We start from the raw sequence: 15,602 nt of genomic DNA on the forward strand, positions 1-15,602 counted from the left end.
TTTTAAATATGAAGCTAGCTAGCAGCTAGTTGGCTTAGCAAACTGTAGGACATAAAGCAACCTAAAAACTCACTAAGGTAGTTTTTCTGTTAAACTTGAAGCTATAGCTAGCAACTGCTTAAATTAGCTTAGCTTAGCAAATTGTTGGACACAGAGCAACCTAAAAACTTTATTTGAGCCCCGTTGGTCCTGAATTTCACTTCGATTCTTTGTATTTTCTGTTTTAAGATTATTTGTTATAAAGTAATTTAGAAAATCTTAGGTTAAGGCTACATTTAGCTTAGCTTAGCACATTTTTAGGCTATCTCAGCTCATAAAACTATACATGTAGTCTCACATTTTAGATAAGAAGCTCCAGCTAGCAGTCAGTTAGCTTAGCAAACTGTGTGACATAAAGCAATCTAAAAACTTTGAGACTTGTTAGATGTGAATTTCGCTTTCATTCCTGGTAATTTCTGCTTTAAGATTACTTTTTAAGTAATAAAAGTAATTCAGAAACAAGGCTACTTTTAGCTTTCCTTGGCAAATTGTTTTTATCAGCTCATAAATCTGGTCTCACTCTTTAAATATGAAGCTCCAGCTAGCAGTCAGCAGCTTATCTTAGCAAATTATCATTTTTACACCATGGGTTTGTACTGATAACCAAACAAGATTCAAATATTCAGGTCAGGGGCCAAAGTGGCTTTGTGACATGATAGAGGCAGACGAGATGACGCTGTTTGGCCCCATGAATGGAGCATTTACATTTTAAAACGCCCAGATGGAACTGTTGATAGCAGCACTGCTTGGAATTTTCATACCATAAAGCCTGAAATATCACCTCAAAGCAAAGCATTTAGCAGCACACCGGTCCAGCCAGGTGTTCAAATGCAAACTGAGTAAGTCTACCTGTGAGCGACTAACTCCCTTGCAAAATAGATTGCAGTGGACTGCATACCAGATTCGGTGGTAGAGGACAGGGGGACAATTGTGTCTGAAATCCAGCAGCTTTGCTATGACACACCTGCAAAAATCAATTTGAATTGAGATGTAAAAAAAAAAACATTTACAGGAACAATTGATGCATGTGAATAATTTAGATTAATTAATCACAGAGCATGAAATTAATGAGTTAATTTTTTTAATTGCTTGATAGCCCTACAATTATATTACTCTAAAAACAGTGTCATTTGCTATATATGTCTTCAAAAAGGCAAACCCATCATGGCTCCATGGTTTTCTTTTTCTTTTGATTTTTTATATAGTCAGTGGCTATCTAAACAAACACATGCTTTCTTTATCAAAGGTATACAATCTATATATAGACTTTAAAAACTATTACATTAAATTATTAATTTCTTGCTTTCTTTCATATTTTTGTCAGACAAGCAACCATGAGGACATGCACAATAGCGTGCATGAGGGGCCCCTCACAATACTGTGCACTGAGGCCCTTCTTAACTTCCTTACGCCACTGACTCAGGTGCAGAAGTCGTCCTACAGCCAAGGAAAACACGCACCCAGACGCACACACACGCCTCCCCTCCTTTCTCTTTGGTGCGTAATGAGCGTGCGTCAAGATTCAGCCTTTGGTTCCTTCTCGACAAGTTCACCTCTCGAGTTTCGGCAGCCCAAACATTTCCTGTTTCTGCGCTCACAGGTGTCTCAGATCTCTTCAGACGAAAAGTCTGAGGAAAAACATTTGGAATAATCTGCGTCCGAGCGGTGTGATGATGGATTCACGGGTTGTTGTCGCTGCTTTGCTGCTTGTCTTCGGTTTGGCGACGGTTTTCGCCCAGTCTACAACACCTGACCACGGTAGGAGTGGGAATCAGTGAGTCTGTGGTGATTGAGGAATTCATGGCTGCTAAGAAATAATCTCATAATTTAAAATAATCGCTTTTAGATACCTAAAAAGTCAATGATAGAAATGTCACCTGATTTATTGAAGCCTTTCTTTGGCCCTGAATTACAATAATTTTTTTTCTCTTTTTAGGTCAGTGTTGTTTCAACTCTTCTGTGTTTTACTCTTTCTGTAAAGAAAATAAGAATATAACAGGACATAAAGCAACTAAAAAACTTAATTTGAGCTGTGTTGGTCCCAAATTACACCTCAATTGTCTCTGGTTTAAGATTATTTCCCATAAAATATGGAAAGAAAGCTTTAAAAGCGAAATAAACTGTGATTGCATTGATATCATTGTGTCTGTTAGTTTAATATCTGTATTGTTGAGACCTCTCAGCAGGAACAATGAGTCTCTTTTCATTTCACAACCCCCCTCAGGTTTCTGTTTCAGCAGGAGTAGCTACAAATAAACCCAGCATACAAGAAAGAGACTTTGTTTACACCCCAGTTTTACAGAAACATGGCTCGTCTTAGACAAACCCAGCTGTTGTCCTGTGCGGTCTTCTGATAATAACATGACTGGTGTGAAGCCTGTGTGTTTACTGCGCCGTGTGTCTCCATGGAAAAATGTCTCAGGAGGATTAGCAGTAGTTACAGAAACCACAGTGAGAACAGGCCTCGTTTTTAATCTGCTTCTCATGGTGCTTTCCAGCCAAAACTCTCTGTTTGTGCGTCTGAGTGACATTATGTTGACTGAGTTCACTCCCTTATTTACACTCTGTGGAAGTACTAAACAAGTGGCTTGTTTTTCCCCCCACAGTGTGCGAGACGAAGAATGGGACAAGCTGTGAGGAATGTCTGAAAAATGTGACGGTACGTCCTGGGAGAAAAGCTTTTGTTTCAGCTGGGTTGATTTCCCTCTGCATTTTGAGTGTGTGTGTGTGTGCGTGATGAAGAAAGAAACGTCGAATTTAGAGCAACCATAGCCAGCGACTCCTCCTCCACCTCCACACCTGTTAGACTGGTTTGGGGAGTAACTGATCTGTCATCCACTCCCACCTTCCTCCTCCATTTTCTACTTTATGTGTGCATATTATGTATCCTTCAAGTGCCCTGAATACCTCAGAAATCATTGTTTGTCCAAACAATACAGAGGTCATCATGTGCTTTCGTATCTTTACAGTGTCTCTGGTGCATCACCACCAAGTCGTGTGTTACATACCCAGTGAGGACCATCCTTCCACCCCATTCACTCTGTCCGCTGAACGATGCACGCTGGGGCCTCTGCTGGAGTAAGAGAGCGCACACACAGACCCACATAGACATTCACATATATACAGTCACACTTTACTTTACATATACTCTGATTTTTATTAATTTAAACTAAAGAGAAGCTTGCGCTGGAGAGACTGGAAGCTTAAAGCTACAAAGACCTCCCTAAAAAACTCAAGGCAAGACAGGGGTGTCAAATTCATTTTTGTTCATGGGACACGTACAGCCCACTTTGATCTTAGATAGGCCGGACCAGTAAAACCATAGCACATTAACCCTTAAGTACAATCAGCTCCAATATTTTCCCGTTACTTTGTGTAAAGAAACAAGTACATTCTGTAGATGATCATCCTTTTACAAAACAGATAAACAGCCTGAGATGTTTCGAGAAAAATAAGTATGTCTCAATTTTCCCACATTCAGTCAGTCTCCATCTCACTGTCATAACGTGTGCATTTATCCAGACATTTCCTGTTACAGATTCTTTTGAACTGAAGCTGCTCATTGACAATATTTTTCCACAATGTTCAATTTCTTTAAACATGGTCACAGTAAGTGTTGATTGTTATATCAGAGAACTGTATTCTGGTCAGGGTGGAAAAGCATATGACGCAGAATTTTACATAAAGTAGGCAACACATTGTTTAACTTGCTCCTGAAACCTGGCACCTGGACCCTTTGGCGGACCGGTTCTAGCCCACGGGCCGTATGTTTGACACCCCTGATTTAACTGATCAGTTACTGTACAAAAAGCAATTATTATATATCAAGCACAGTTCTGTGGCATGTGTACATTATTTGAAAGTTTCCATTTTGTGCATCTTTATACTTTAACTCCACCAAATGTCACAGGTTACTCAGCTACATTTGTCTGATGTGGCACTGCCAGTAAAAATTGTTTGTTGTTCATTCGGTCTATGAAACATCAGAAAATAGTGAAAAATGTCAATTTGCCAGAGTCTAAGGTGGATCTCTTCAGAGACCAACAGTCCGAAACACAAAGATAATGAATTTATAACAATACAAGATAGAGAAAATAAGCAAATCACATTTGAGAAGCTAAAGTCAGTTCGTTTTTTTTTGTGAATGCATGCATTTACGTGCTGCTTGGATGGTCCCATTTCCTGAGCTGGAGAGTCGTTCTTCCGACTTTGTTGTGTTCATGAGCTTTAGGGTGTTTTCACACTTAGTCCTTTTCGGCCCTCTAAACGAACTTGGCTGTGACTCAGCATTTTTTTGCGCATATGTAAAAACTCCAAGAGAACTCAGACCCCTCTGAAGCTAACTACATTCAAACCACCTTAGGAGGTGGCCTGAGATCGGTTCGCTTCAAGTCTGCGGTGCAGTTCACTTAACCTGTGCCTTGTGAACACAAAGTGCTCCAGGTTCGCTTTGCTCCTTGCCATTGTATTTATAGCCCTCTAGATCATGTGCTATTGCACTGTGATGCTTGAAAAAAACAGATAAAACCATGGACGCAGGACGATGAGTAGTTTGGTCCACAGAAGATACTGCACATCTCCAGATGTGGAATGTAGAATACATCAAACAGCAACAGTCTGCAGCACAGAAACATATTTTTGGGCATCATAGCCGCACTGCAGTGCCACGTCAGAGTGAAAATAATACTATATCAATATATACAGGCTATAGTGTGTGAACAGAAAGGGTGCACATTTGAAAGAGAACTGAGTCCTCTTTCAAATGAACTGACAATGTGAACACAAAAAGAACTGGGTCCGTTTTCTGTTGTTCCACTTTAAGAGGACTGAGTTCGGTTTGTTTAAAAAGCACTGTATGTGAAAACATCCTTAGTCATGATGTGGAAACAACATGGAGGCTACAAAGAAGATGTGTTATATTTCATTGCTCAAAGCTATAAACAACACGTAAATAAAAGTTTAAAGCTTTATATTACAAAGTGATTTTGTTCCAAACATGTTGTTGGAGGAGTACATTCCCTAAAACCACTAAAACATTGCTTTACCTGACTAATGTTAATAAATAATTTGGCCCTAATGTCTCACATCCTAAAAATAACAGCACAATCAAACATTACAAGTAGATATGAGTGCTGCAATCAGTTATAGTCACCTTGTAATATACATACGAAGATCAGAGAGATTAGATCAGGGAGACACAAAGAAAAGAAAAGGTACAGCATGTATTTTACGATCTGTGACTGTGGACTCCTGCATAACTTTGTCATTGTGTTTCTCTCTCCATCTGTAGTGAACTTCCAGACGCTGATAATCACCTTGGCAGTGATCGGAGGAATCATCATCATTGCCCTTCTGGTTTGCCTGTTCTGCTGCTGCAAGTGTGAGAACTTCGGGTGAGTGTGCAGTCAGCCTATCGCTCTGTGAGAGATGAAGATGAAAGGAATCTGCAGCTGTATTTATAGAGTATTTATATGATGGACTTTAAGTGGAGGACTGTGTACTGTAACCTGTCTTTTACAGTAACTGCAATTTGAGGCAGTAACAAAATAATATAGACACTTAAAATAACAAAAACAGTTATTATTTTTAAATACTGACTCTTCACGAGTGTATTTGAATGAGAATTAAATCCAAAATCACACACTTTTTGAGCAGTAAGAACATATCTATTGTAAATGTTTGAAGTATTTAGATGAAAATCAGGTTTTGTGGTTAATCTGCTTCCTGGATTTTCCATCCCTCCCACTCACCCCTTTCAGTTTTGTTTCTATAAATATCTGTCTTACCCTCTACCACCCCTTTATCAACATAGGCAGCACACAGCTACTTTGCTCAGTAGAATGGCAACAGTGGTCCCTCCAGCGTGGTTTGGATGATGATAAAGTTTTCTTTGTGGCTTGTCAGTGATCCAAGTTACATTTAGGCTGTTGAGGTTAGAGACGGTTAGGTTTAGGTACACACTTATTGTCACAGAGCAGGGTTTAAGTATGGGTTTGGTGTGTTTAAGGCCAGAGCATGACTTTAAGATGATGGGCCCCTGGGTATAGACATGCAAAAGGCCCCATCACCTCTCCTACAAAGGAGCAAAACACGGAGACTTTACAGTTGTTTGACTCTTTTTGTTGTTGTTTTGCATTTCTTTGTGGGTTTTTTGCCCCTTTTCACAGTCGTTATGAGTCTTTCTGTGGTCTCTTTGCATGTCTTTGTAGTTGTTTTGGTCTTTTTGTAGCCTTTTATGTTTCTTTGTGGTCATTTTGAGTCTCTTCCTGGTCAGTAGGCATCTCTTTGAGTGGCATTTTGCATGTGAAAGCCAGGGGTGACACTTGGGGCCCCTGGCCATGGATTACTTCCTTTGTCACCCTGTCAAGTAACTTTCTTCATATTAGTCTGGAGCTAAATTCATTACAAGGTGATATCATGTGATCGTGATCTGCGTGTACTATGCTGGGAAATTTCAGCCTTTAGGTGTCCTCACTGAACACACACACACTGTGTACTTCCCCTTGACCTTTTTAACCATAACTCTAACTTTGGTCTTGTGTTTGTGTGTCAGATCCAAGAGGTTCGAAGCCAAGATGCAGAAACAGGCCAATAAGATGAAAACCAAGCAGGAAGAAAGGTGAGGAACAATGTTCTGTGAATGCGACGTCGAGTGTGTGTGATACAGGTTCAAGCCTGACCTGGTTTGCCAATGGCAGATGCTATTTGCACCCAGGTGTCCATAGCCAACAATGCTATTTACACCGGGGTGCTAATAGCAAATGTGGCTATTTGCACTCCTGGGCGTCCTAGCAACACGGAATATGATATTAATGTAAATGTATCTCTTAAGTCAGTGGTTCCCAACTGGTCCAGCCACAGGGTCCAGATTTCTCCTTAGTCATTAGTTCAATGTCCACACAGTTTAACATATTCAGTGTCATACTTGCGCTTGGCCATGTCACCAAGCTATTTTGCTGTCTCTGTTATTCACTCACTCTACAGCAGGAAACAGCACTTCAAAATAAAAGCTTGTGCCAGAAATCCACTGTACTTCAAAAATAAAGTGTGCTTTTTATAAACTTGACACGTTCACGAGTCACTTGCGGTCTATTAAGAGTGGACTCTGCGACCCATTTTTGGACCACGACCCCCCAGTTGGGAACCACTGTCTTAAGCTATTCTGCTAACGTTTATGTACAGTGTGACATTCAGCAGTTTTATTCATTTTAAAACCTGAAAATAATAAGTCAACAAGGCCTTAAAATGATCAGCCATCATTGACTGACACAGGACTTGGACCTCAGTATGTATGTCCTGTGCTTAACCCACTCAGCCACCATGTCTTGCTACTGTTTTGGACTGTATACCATGTCACCTGACATTCTGGCAGCACATTTGTATTTTTTTATCTCATAAATTCACCACTTAAATCCCAGAAAATATCTGAGACCATGACCTCTTTATCCTAATACTCACTGCTTCTAACTTAGACGTGTCAACATGACCAGCACTAGCCACGGCTCACAGTGGGATTCATAATAATGCGTTGTAATGGTGGGTGTAAATAGCTCAATAGCTGCAGTGTGACTTCTCTCACCCGATGCAAATAGACACTGTTTATTCCTTTGTGAGTGTATATTTATATTCATAGTCTATCAGTAGCTCTCCTGCGCAAAAACATGGTTCAAGAGACAGTGTCATTCTCACCAAGTAACCTCTGGAGCCTCAGGTGCATTAGGTGGACTTGAATTTGCAATTAAAATGGTTTATAATGGAGTAAAACACAAAAGCAATTCATTCCTATTATCAGGTTGCATCTTGATTTGAGTTTGGCCAGTGGTGGAGCAATGCACTGTTGAATGCAGTCTGCCCTTCCTCCATTGCCACCACCTTTTCCAAGCTCTCTTATCAAGAAAGTTTACAGGTTTATCAAGAACAATTTCTCTGCGCAGAGCTTTCTCCACCCATGAAAAAAACCTGACACTTCCTCATCCATGCTGCTTCGCCCTGCTTGTGTTTATTTCCTGCTATACTTTGGCCTGACATTGTTTCCATAAACAGAGCTCTTTCAGCCTGTAACTTTCTCCCGTGACACTGCAGCGATCAGCTGTAAACTGTAATGACTGACTCACTCTGGGTGGCCTGTGAGTGCTGTGCACAGATTAGTTTGCTCAGTCGTGGCAGTGCCTTCTTCAGGCAAATAAAGTTTGAGTTAAGTCCAGCTGACGTTTTGATTCACCAGGGATTTACAGTATTTGTTTATATTTGTCCTTACAGTACAAACGCCCGTGTCACTGCTTTCAGGTAGTCTCCTAATAGTCTCAATCTGCAGGTTTGTCTTGTGGTGTACTAACGACAAAGCACCTGACGCACCTGCTCTCTTCTATTGTTGGTCATGATTCATATCAGTTCCCTTAATAGCACACCACAAAAGTACACGTCACACACTGTCACCAGCCCAAACTGGTTTGTGGCCAGACGACTTTTGGGAGTGTTTGAGAGTATGAAAAATATTATCAGTCGTTGTGTTGCTCAGACGGGAATGTTTTGTTCTTACAGGAGGGCAGAAATGAAACAGAGGCATGACGATATCAGGAAGAAATATGGTGAGCTCTCACTCGCTGACACACTTTTCTTTTCTCTTTTATACACATGTGCACATAATAGTAGTGCAGACATGTTGTTTTGTTCCTAATGCTGAATGTGAGTGTCTGATCTTTTGATAAGAGAATTAACTAAACTCATTTTGGGTGTTTGATTCCACAGGTCTGAGTGGACAAAATCCATACTCCAAATTTGCATGAGAGGATCTGAGATTTACACCACGACCCTTCTGTTTGCCCTCTGACCTCTCATACGACAAACATCAGTTAACTCTCTTGTGGTTGTGAGTAAAGGCGTGATAATTACTGTAAACTATGACTAAGAGAATTTTAGGAAGGTGAAATCAGTTTTGTATAGAAAGTCTCGTCTGGCCGATGAACAGGAATGTTGTGTTCAATGTGATGACCTGAGAGGCTGTAACCAAAGTGTCAGCATTGTTCTTCAAGACTTTAACGGTCTATCCTGTGGCTATATAGCATCAGTCTGCTTATAGTATTTATTAGGTTAGGTCTTGTAGAGTTGACTTGTACAGATAGAAAAAGAATCCATTGAATAATTCTTTCCTTTTGCTCAAAAAAATCTGTTGCATCTACAAGTTTCATCTGTTTTGCTCCTCTGAGCTGCTGCTGATTTAGTGATATACGTACGTAGAAAATAAGAACCTATTTTTGTATTTTGTGTGATTATTCTCTTGTTTCAAATGGACTCATCCCTATTCTGACATGTATAGGAGGCCATATTTATTGTCTTACTGCTGTATGTTCCACTAACAGAAAAGATTTTTTCAAGGCATTAGATTTGGTCAACATTAAATCTTATCTTCACCCGCAGAAAGTAACCATTACCTTGAGTTGAATGTGTTGATCCTAAAGTTGGATTGAAGTCTGCCTAATTCTACATTTGCCTGTATATCCTGTAGAGACAATAGCCAATAAAAGACTTTGGACTAATCACGAATTCCTTTGTAGCACTGGACTTTTATTGTTTTTGTATTTCCTCTGTTGTGCTTTTACTAGAATCACAATTTTCTGCCTTATATTTTGTGTCTTCAGTTATAAAGTGAAAGTTAATTGATTAAAACTGTGGTGGCTGTCAATACAGTACTTCACTTGGAGGAGTTTAAATGCTGAAAACACCTCACTAAAGGTCTTTAGAGCAGTGGTTCCTAACTGCTGGGTCACGGGGTCCATTCTGAATGGACAGCAAGTGACACGTGAATGTGTGAAGTTCCTAAAAAAACACAATTTATTTTCCAGCACAGAGCTTTCATTTTGAAGTGCCGTGTCCTGCTGTAGAGTGAATGACTAACGGACAGCTATTTGACAGAGACAGCAAACTAACTCAGTGACGCTGGATAGTTATTACTGTGTGGACCTTGAACCAGTGACTTGGGAGAGATCCGGACCCAGTGGCTGGACCAGTTGGGAACCACTGCTTTAGAGGCTAAAGGCTGACACCTGCTGTGTGAAGTAAAGGAACATTTTTATTGTGTCCAAAATAATTTTTGCCCATTTTATCCCAAATACTGTTGGGATATCAGAATTTATCCTTAGCATAAATTAATTCTATAGTTTGCACTTTTAGTATAGGAAATTGAAAATCGAAATCTTTCGATTTACTGGTCCATCTACGTCACAACCCTCACCTGTGGTCGTGAGCTATGAGTAATGACCAAAAGAATGAGGTCGTGGATAGAAGCGGCCGAAATGAGTTTCTTCAGAGGAGTGGCTGGGCTCAGCCTTAGAGATAAGGTAAGGAGCTTGGATATCCGGAGGGAGCTCAAAGTGGAGCTGCTGCCCCTTTGCGTCGAAAGGGATCAGTTGAAGCGGTTTGGGCATCTGATCAGGATGCCTCCTGAGTGCCTTCCGTTAGAGGTGTTTCAGGCACATCTCACTGGTAGAAGGCCCCAGGGGAGACCCAGAACACACTGGAGGCATTACATATCTCATCTGGCCTGGGAACCCCTTGGGGTCCACCAGGAGGAGCTGGAAAGCGTTGCTGTGGAGAGGGACGTCTGGGGTGCTTTGCTTGGCCTGTTGCCCTCGCGATCCGGCTTTGGATAAGTGGTTGAAAACGGATGGATGGATTGACTTTTAATATAAATTAGGTTCCAGGGACCTTGTTTATCCAAAAAAAAGTGCCAGGGGAGGATCCCCCTGATGCCCAGCAGAGGTCCAGGCTTAGCCCTAAATGTCCTCAAATCTTAGGGTGCTTTCAGACCTAGAGTTGTCTTGCTTTGGTCTGAATCAGGGACTAATTTTGTTACAAAGTTGCATAATTGCGTAGAGTTGGTTTGTGTTGTCATGGCAGCATTTACAAGAAGACCAGATGAAATGCCTGCACGAGGACGCTGCACTTTATTGGTCAGAATTTCCACGTGGGAAAAATCCAGGAAGTAAACAAAATGTTGAAGAAGAGTACACTTGCAAGATAAATGTGACACTTTCTAATGTCACAATGGAGGGACAACTACGCAGGTTGATTTTAGCGCTGCTCATCGTGGACTATATTGCTGTCATTGTTCATTTTAGTCAAACCATACAGTTTGAAAACGAGGCGCGGCTCCAACTAGAAAACAATGTTTTGATGCATTGGATGTGCTGAATGTGCATATTAAGGCAGTACAGGAGAAGGTGCACATTAATAATCCTCCAGGACTGTAACATGCTCATGTTTAATACAAACAATGTGTCATGTGACTGCAGTTGGTTCAGATCCAGGTCGGAACACGTTCTCACCACAAACAAACCACACCAGAGTTCGTTTGTAATCGGACCAAGACCACCTCTTCAAGAAGGTCTCAGTCTGGTTGTTTTGGTGCACATCAGATTGCATTTGCTGTGTTCACACCTGCCCAAACGAACCACACTTAGGGTGCAAATGTACTTGAGTTTGACTGAACTGAACCAAACATTGCAGGTGTGGAAAGCACCCTTAGAAACGCCCCTGGCCACCTGTCATTTTGCAAAAGTGGCCCCCTCATGCAAAGCAAGTTAAGTATCCCTGGCTTAGTCTTTTGCCATGTACGTTTGTGCCTTGTATTTATTCTCAATTCGAGACCTGTTAAAAAGCACAGTCGGTTACATGTAAGAGGAATTTAAGCAGTTGCCTGTGCTGAAGAAAAAAAATTGCATGTCAAACACTGTTTTTGCACTAGAAAATTGAAATAGAAAAATGCTGTACATGTTAGTCACACATTGTCACATTTGGGTTTTTTCTGTCGTGACTTCATTTAACATTATTTATAGACATTTGTGACTTTTTAAAACAAATATAAACACATGCTTTGTCCCAGCATTGCCTTGGTAGGCTCTTCAGCTCGCGTGCTCGCGTATTTTGCATAGGTGCGCGCTCCCGCGTCCGCGCTCCCGCTGTTTAATAACGTGGTCTCCTCAGGTCCAATCATTTATTTGTATCGGCGGTCCAAAGCGCGCACCCGTCAGCGGAGCAGAGGAGAGGACAGAAGGCGGCAGAAAGACAAATAACGCCCAATTAACCGATTTTCCTGAAGCCCCGCACACAAAATACAGCCAGGATGTCAGAGGAAAAGCCAAAGGTAAGATTTAAACCTTTTAAAAGCTGTGGATGTGTAGCGATGGCTCAGTCGAGCTCCTGCCAAACCATTTCTCAGATGTGCAATCTAAAATGGCCTGGTTTGCACGTTTCTCTGAATCGGCGCAGTGTTTGTTTCGCAAATGAATGAGCGCCCGCACATCCATATTTACATTTATATGCTCCTACACATCACCCTGTAGATGGAAATATGAGATAAACTCTCATATTAGGCATAGTCTCGAAGATTGGGAGCAGAAACGTCCATTACACCATGATTGTCATTTGCGGATTTTTTTCTTTGTCGAAACGGGACCACGTTAACGTTGTGTCCGCAACGCCGCAAATGCCGCAACTGCTGCAGCGACAAAAGAGCGCTAATGGAGGTGACGCACGAATATAAAAACTACAGTAGCCGTGTTTTTATTGTTGTTTTCCAATATACCGGTGCTTGTTGTGCCCCAGTACAACAAAACAAAACAGCTAGCAGCGTTAGCCGGCAGCTATACCCAGCATCGGTCTCAAAGGGCTGCCGTGCCAGCTAGCTAGCCCGGAGCTAATCATGCTAACGTTAGCATCTGTGGTTGAAGCAACATATTGAGACCTGACTGCGTTATTCTGCTCAATGTAAGTTTGTTTTGGCTAAAATATCTACACAGCAGTGTTACCATTAATTCACCACACGTCGCATTTACATTAAAGTGTCTTTTAAAGTTGCAGCTAATGTAATAGGTAGCTTGCAGTCTGGTAGCTTAGCTAGCATTAGCTTTCTAACAGTGCACTGTTTATACAGTAGGTCTGTGACTGTAGTGTAGTGCCTGTGGTCTCTGTCACTTGCACTCTGCTGGCTTACCTGATGTCAAACCCCTTTGTCTCTGCAGGAGGGAGTAAAGACCGAGAACGATCACATCAACCTAAAGGTTGCAGGGCAAGATGGGTCGGTGGTCCAGTTCAAAATCAAAAGACACACACCGCTCAGCAAACTAATGAAGGCGTACTGTGAACGACAGGTGAGCTGAAAGCCCAAATAACTGCTTTTACCTTTCCTCCTCTCCAGCAGCATACAATTATTTGGGATTTTCTGTAACACCACAGTCAACCTCCCCATTAGTTGCACACTTCACCTTGTAAGTGATGCATGGATTCATCCTTGTGTCTGTTGTGTTGCTCCTGCAGGGTCTCGCAATAAGGCAGATCAGGTTCAGGTTTGATGGCCAGCCTATCAATGAGACGGATACACCTGCACAGGTAAGATACGATGCTCTGTCCCCCATTATATTCTCTTAAAACCATAGGGAAATTATCTTTCTACACACTTTAGAGCAGCCTGTCACAATTTGAGGGACGATTATGTAACATCGGCTGCACACTGCAGGCATTCAATGTCTGTCAGGTCTTATTTTCCATATGTGCATTATTTTACCTGTCCAGTTATTGTTTATATCCACTAACTTGAACCTTCTGCTCCTCTCAGCTGGAGATGGAAGATGAAGACACCATAGATGTTTTCCAGCAGCAGACAGGCGGGCACTGCTAAGCCCTCACCACCTCATCGACGGCCACCTTCAGACCACGCCCTCAGCCACCTTCACTGTCCCTCCCCTCCCCATCGCTCCTCTCAGCCTGTTATTATTATTATTATTAATATTATTATTTCTTCAGTTTAAAGATGTCTGTCATGGTTTTCTCGTCAGGTGTGTCGGGGGAGGGGGCTCCTCAGCTGTTTATGTACTGTCTCAGCCAGGATTGAACTTTTGTGCGTGTCAACAGTCACTCCGCCGGCCAATCAGGACAACATTTCCGTCTGGCACCGCAGGCAGTGATTGGACCAACAGCGAGTCACAGCTGTTCCTGGTTTGTCAGTGCTTCTCATTCACTCTCCAGTGAAAGCTTAGTATCCAGTAGTTTGTCACGGTTTTCATCCATCAGGGGTCGAATGCGAAGGCTCTGCAAGTTTTTGTCCGGGGGTCACAGTCAGTTGGGCATGAAAATGTTTTGAAGTGGAAGCACGATCTGAACTTAATACACACCCGCCTTCCATTTCACTTCGCTTTCGTTTTTGTTTGTTTGTTTTTTCTTGTCTGAACAGTGACTCCTGTTCTTCTGTCAAAAAAGGTATTTTAATTCTCTCTGCATTTTAGGTGCTTTTGCTAAAGAGTTCTGCAATGTTTTTGTATTTTTTTGAATTTTTTTTTCTTAAGAATTAACACCCAGGGGGCTTGTTGATTTGTTTTTCTGTACAGAAGTATCAGAGTGGATGTTAGATAAAAGTTGTGGGGCTTGGACCAATACTCCAAAGACCGAACTTCTATTTCATATTTGATGTACTTGGATCACTCTAAAACTGCAAGGTCAAAACTGTCACATTTTAAGGGAGTTTGTATTTCATTAATGTTATTTGCTTCCTCTTTGACTTCTACTAATAGAGAGGTTCTCTGTGGGTATGCGTGGTACAGACTATTATTCGCTCATACAGACAAATGCCTGTTCGGGGGAGGGAAATTTAATTCATCCTTTGTTGGAGTTGGTTGGGTTCTGGCTGTGTAAGGGTAGTTTGACGTGGAAGATATAACTTTTTGTTTTCTTTCCCTATTTGCGATAAAGTGGCCAGTGGCCTGTCCCTACGGTGTTCTTACAAGCGGCTCTGCCTGTGGGTTTTACATTTTGGGGGGTGAACGTAGAGGGTGGGCTGCAGGTGTGGATAACTGGAAGGTGGTTCCTTAACACTGTTTTGGGATCAGCTGTCTCATCTCTGTATTGTCCTTGCGAGTGTAGGCTGATGGGACGGCTGATTCTAGACGTGTGTTGAATTGGAGCAGCTTCCAGTTTGAGCAAAGATACCCAACGTGAGTCAGTATGTTTTTGTTAACACAATTTGAAGACACTTTTCACCGCTGTGTCAACTGTCGAGCTGTTTTCTCGTGTATAAAGAGCAGGTCATTTGTTCAAAAACCCAACTTCAGTGATGCAAACAGCGGCGGTATGTTAAGTGGTGATGAGTGTCTCCAATATTTAACAGTTCGGAGAAGGATGCATGCAGTTTGTTGCATATCGGGAGGGCAGAGAGGCCAACCAATGGAGTTTGGGAGATAAGTGTTCTGTACCCACAGGGCCCCGTTCTTCGTACGCAGAAAAACGAGTTGGCTTGATTTGATTGTCGATGGTCTGACACGAGCTTGGATTTTCAGTTCAGTCTGGATAAAAATGCAAGAGTTGTTGGAGCGCGTAGTCCTCGCGCTCAAAACCTGTGAAACTGCAAGCTCATTCAGAGTGAGTTGGATCATGACAACACTTTTCAGTTACCTGATTTTAATTTCATTTTCAGACGAGGCTTTCCTTCCTTAAGAGGCACTATTGGTTCATGTTGTTGTAACTGAACAGGGGAGTAGTCATACAAACAAAAAATAAAACCAGTGCATTAAAAA

The 15,602-nt window shown here is 41.7% G+C and overlaps 2 protein-coding genes across 2 annotated transcripts; both read left to right on the forward strand.

The window, feature by feature from the left end:
- The first annotated feature begins 1,523 nt into the window (after positions 1-1,523).
- pttg1ipa (PTTG1 interacting protein a) lies at positions 1,524-9,582 on the forward strand. Its single transcript, XM_050062691.1, has 7 exons — positions 1,524-1,797; positions 2,646-2,698; positions 3,009-3,117; positions 5,330-5,432; positions 6,593-6,658; positions 8,581-8,627; positions 8,788-9,582. Exons 1-7 carry the CDS (start codon positions 1,710-1,712, stop codon positions 8,823-8,825), a joined length of 504 nt encoding a protein of 167 aa, XP_049918648.1. The 5' UTR covers positions 1,524-1,709; the 3' UTR covers positions 8,826-9,582.
- Positions 9,583-12,034: 2,452 nt separating this feature from the next.
- sumo3a (small ubiquitin like modifier 3a) lies at positions 12,035-15,602 on the forward strand. Its single transcript, XM_050061616.1, has 4 exons — positions 12,035-12,181; positions 13,059-13,187; positions 13,354-13,425; positions 13,652-15,602. The coding sequence occupies exons 1-4, from the start codon at positions 12,161-12,163 to the stop codon at positions 13,712-13,714; spliced, it is 285 nt and encodes a 94-aa protein (XP_049917573.1). The 5' UTR covers positions 12,035-12,160; the 3' UTR covers positions 13,715-15,602.

This window comes from Epinephelus moara, chromosome 14 (assembly GCF_006386435.1).
Source record: "Epinephelus moara isolate mb chromosome 14, YSFRI_EMoa_1.0, whole genome shotgun sequence".
Taxonomy (NCBI): Eukaryota; Metazoa; Chordata; class Actinopteri; order Perciformes; family Serranidae; genus Epinephelus; species Epinephelus moara.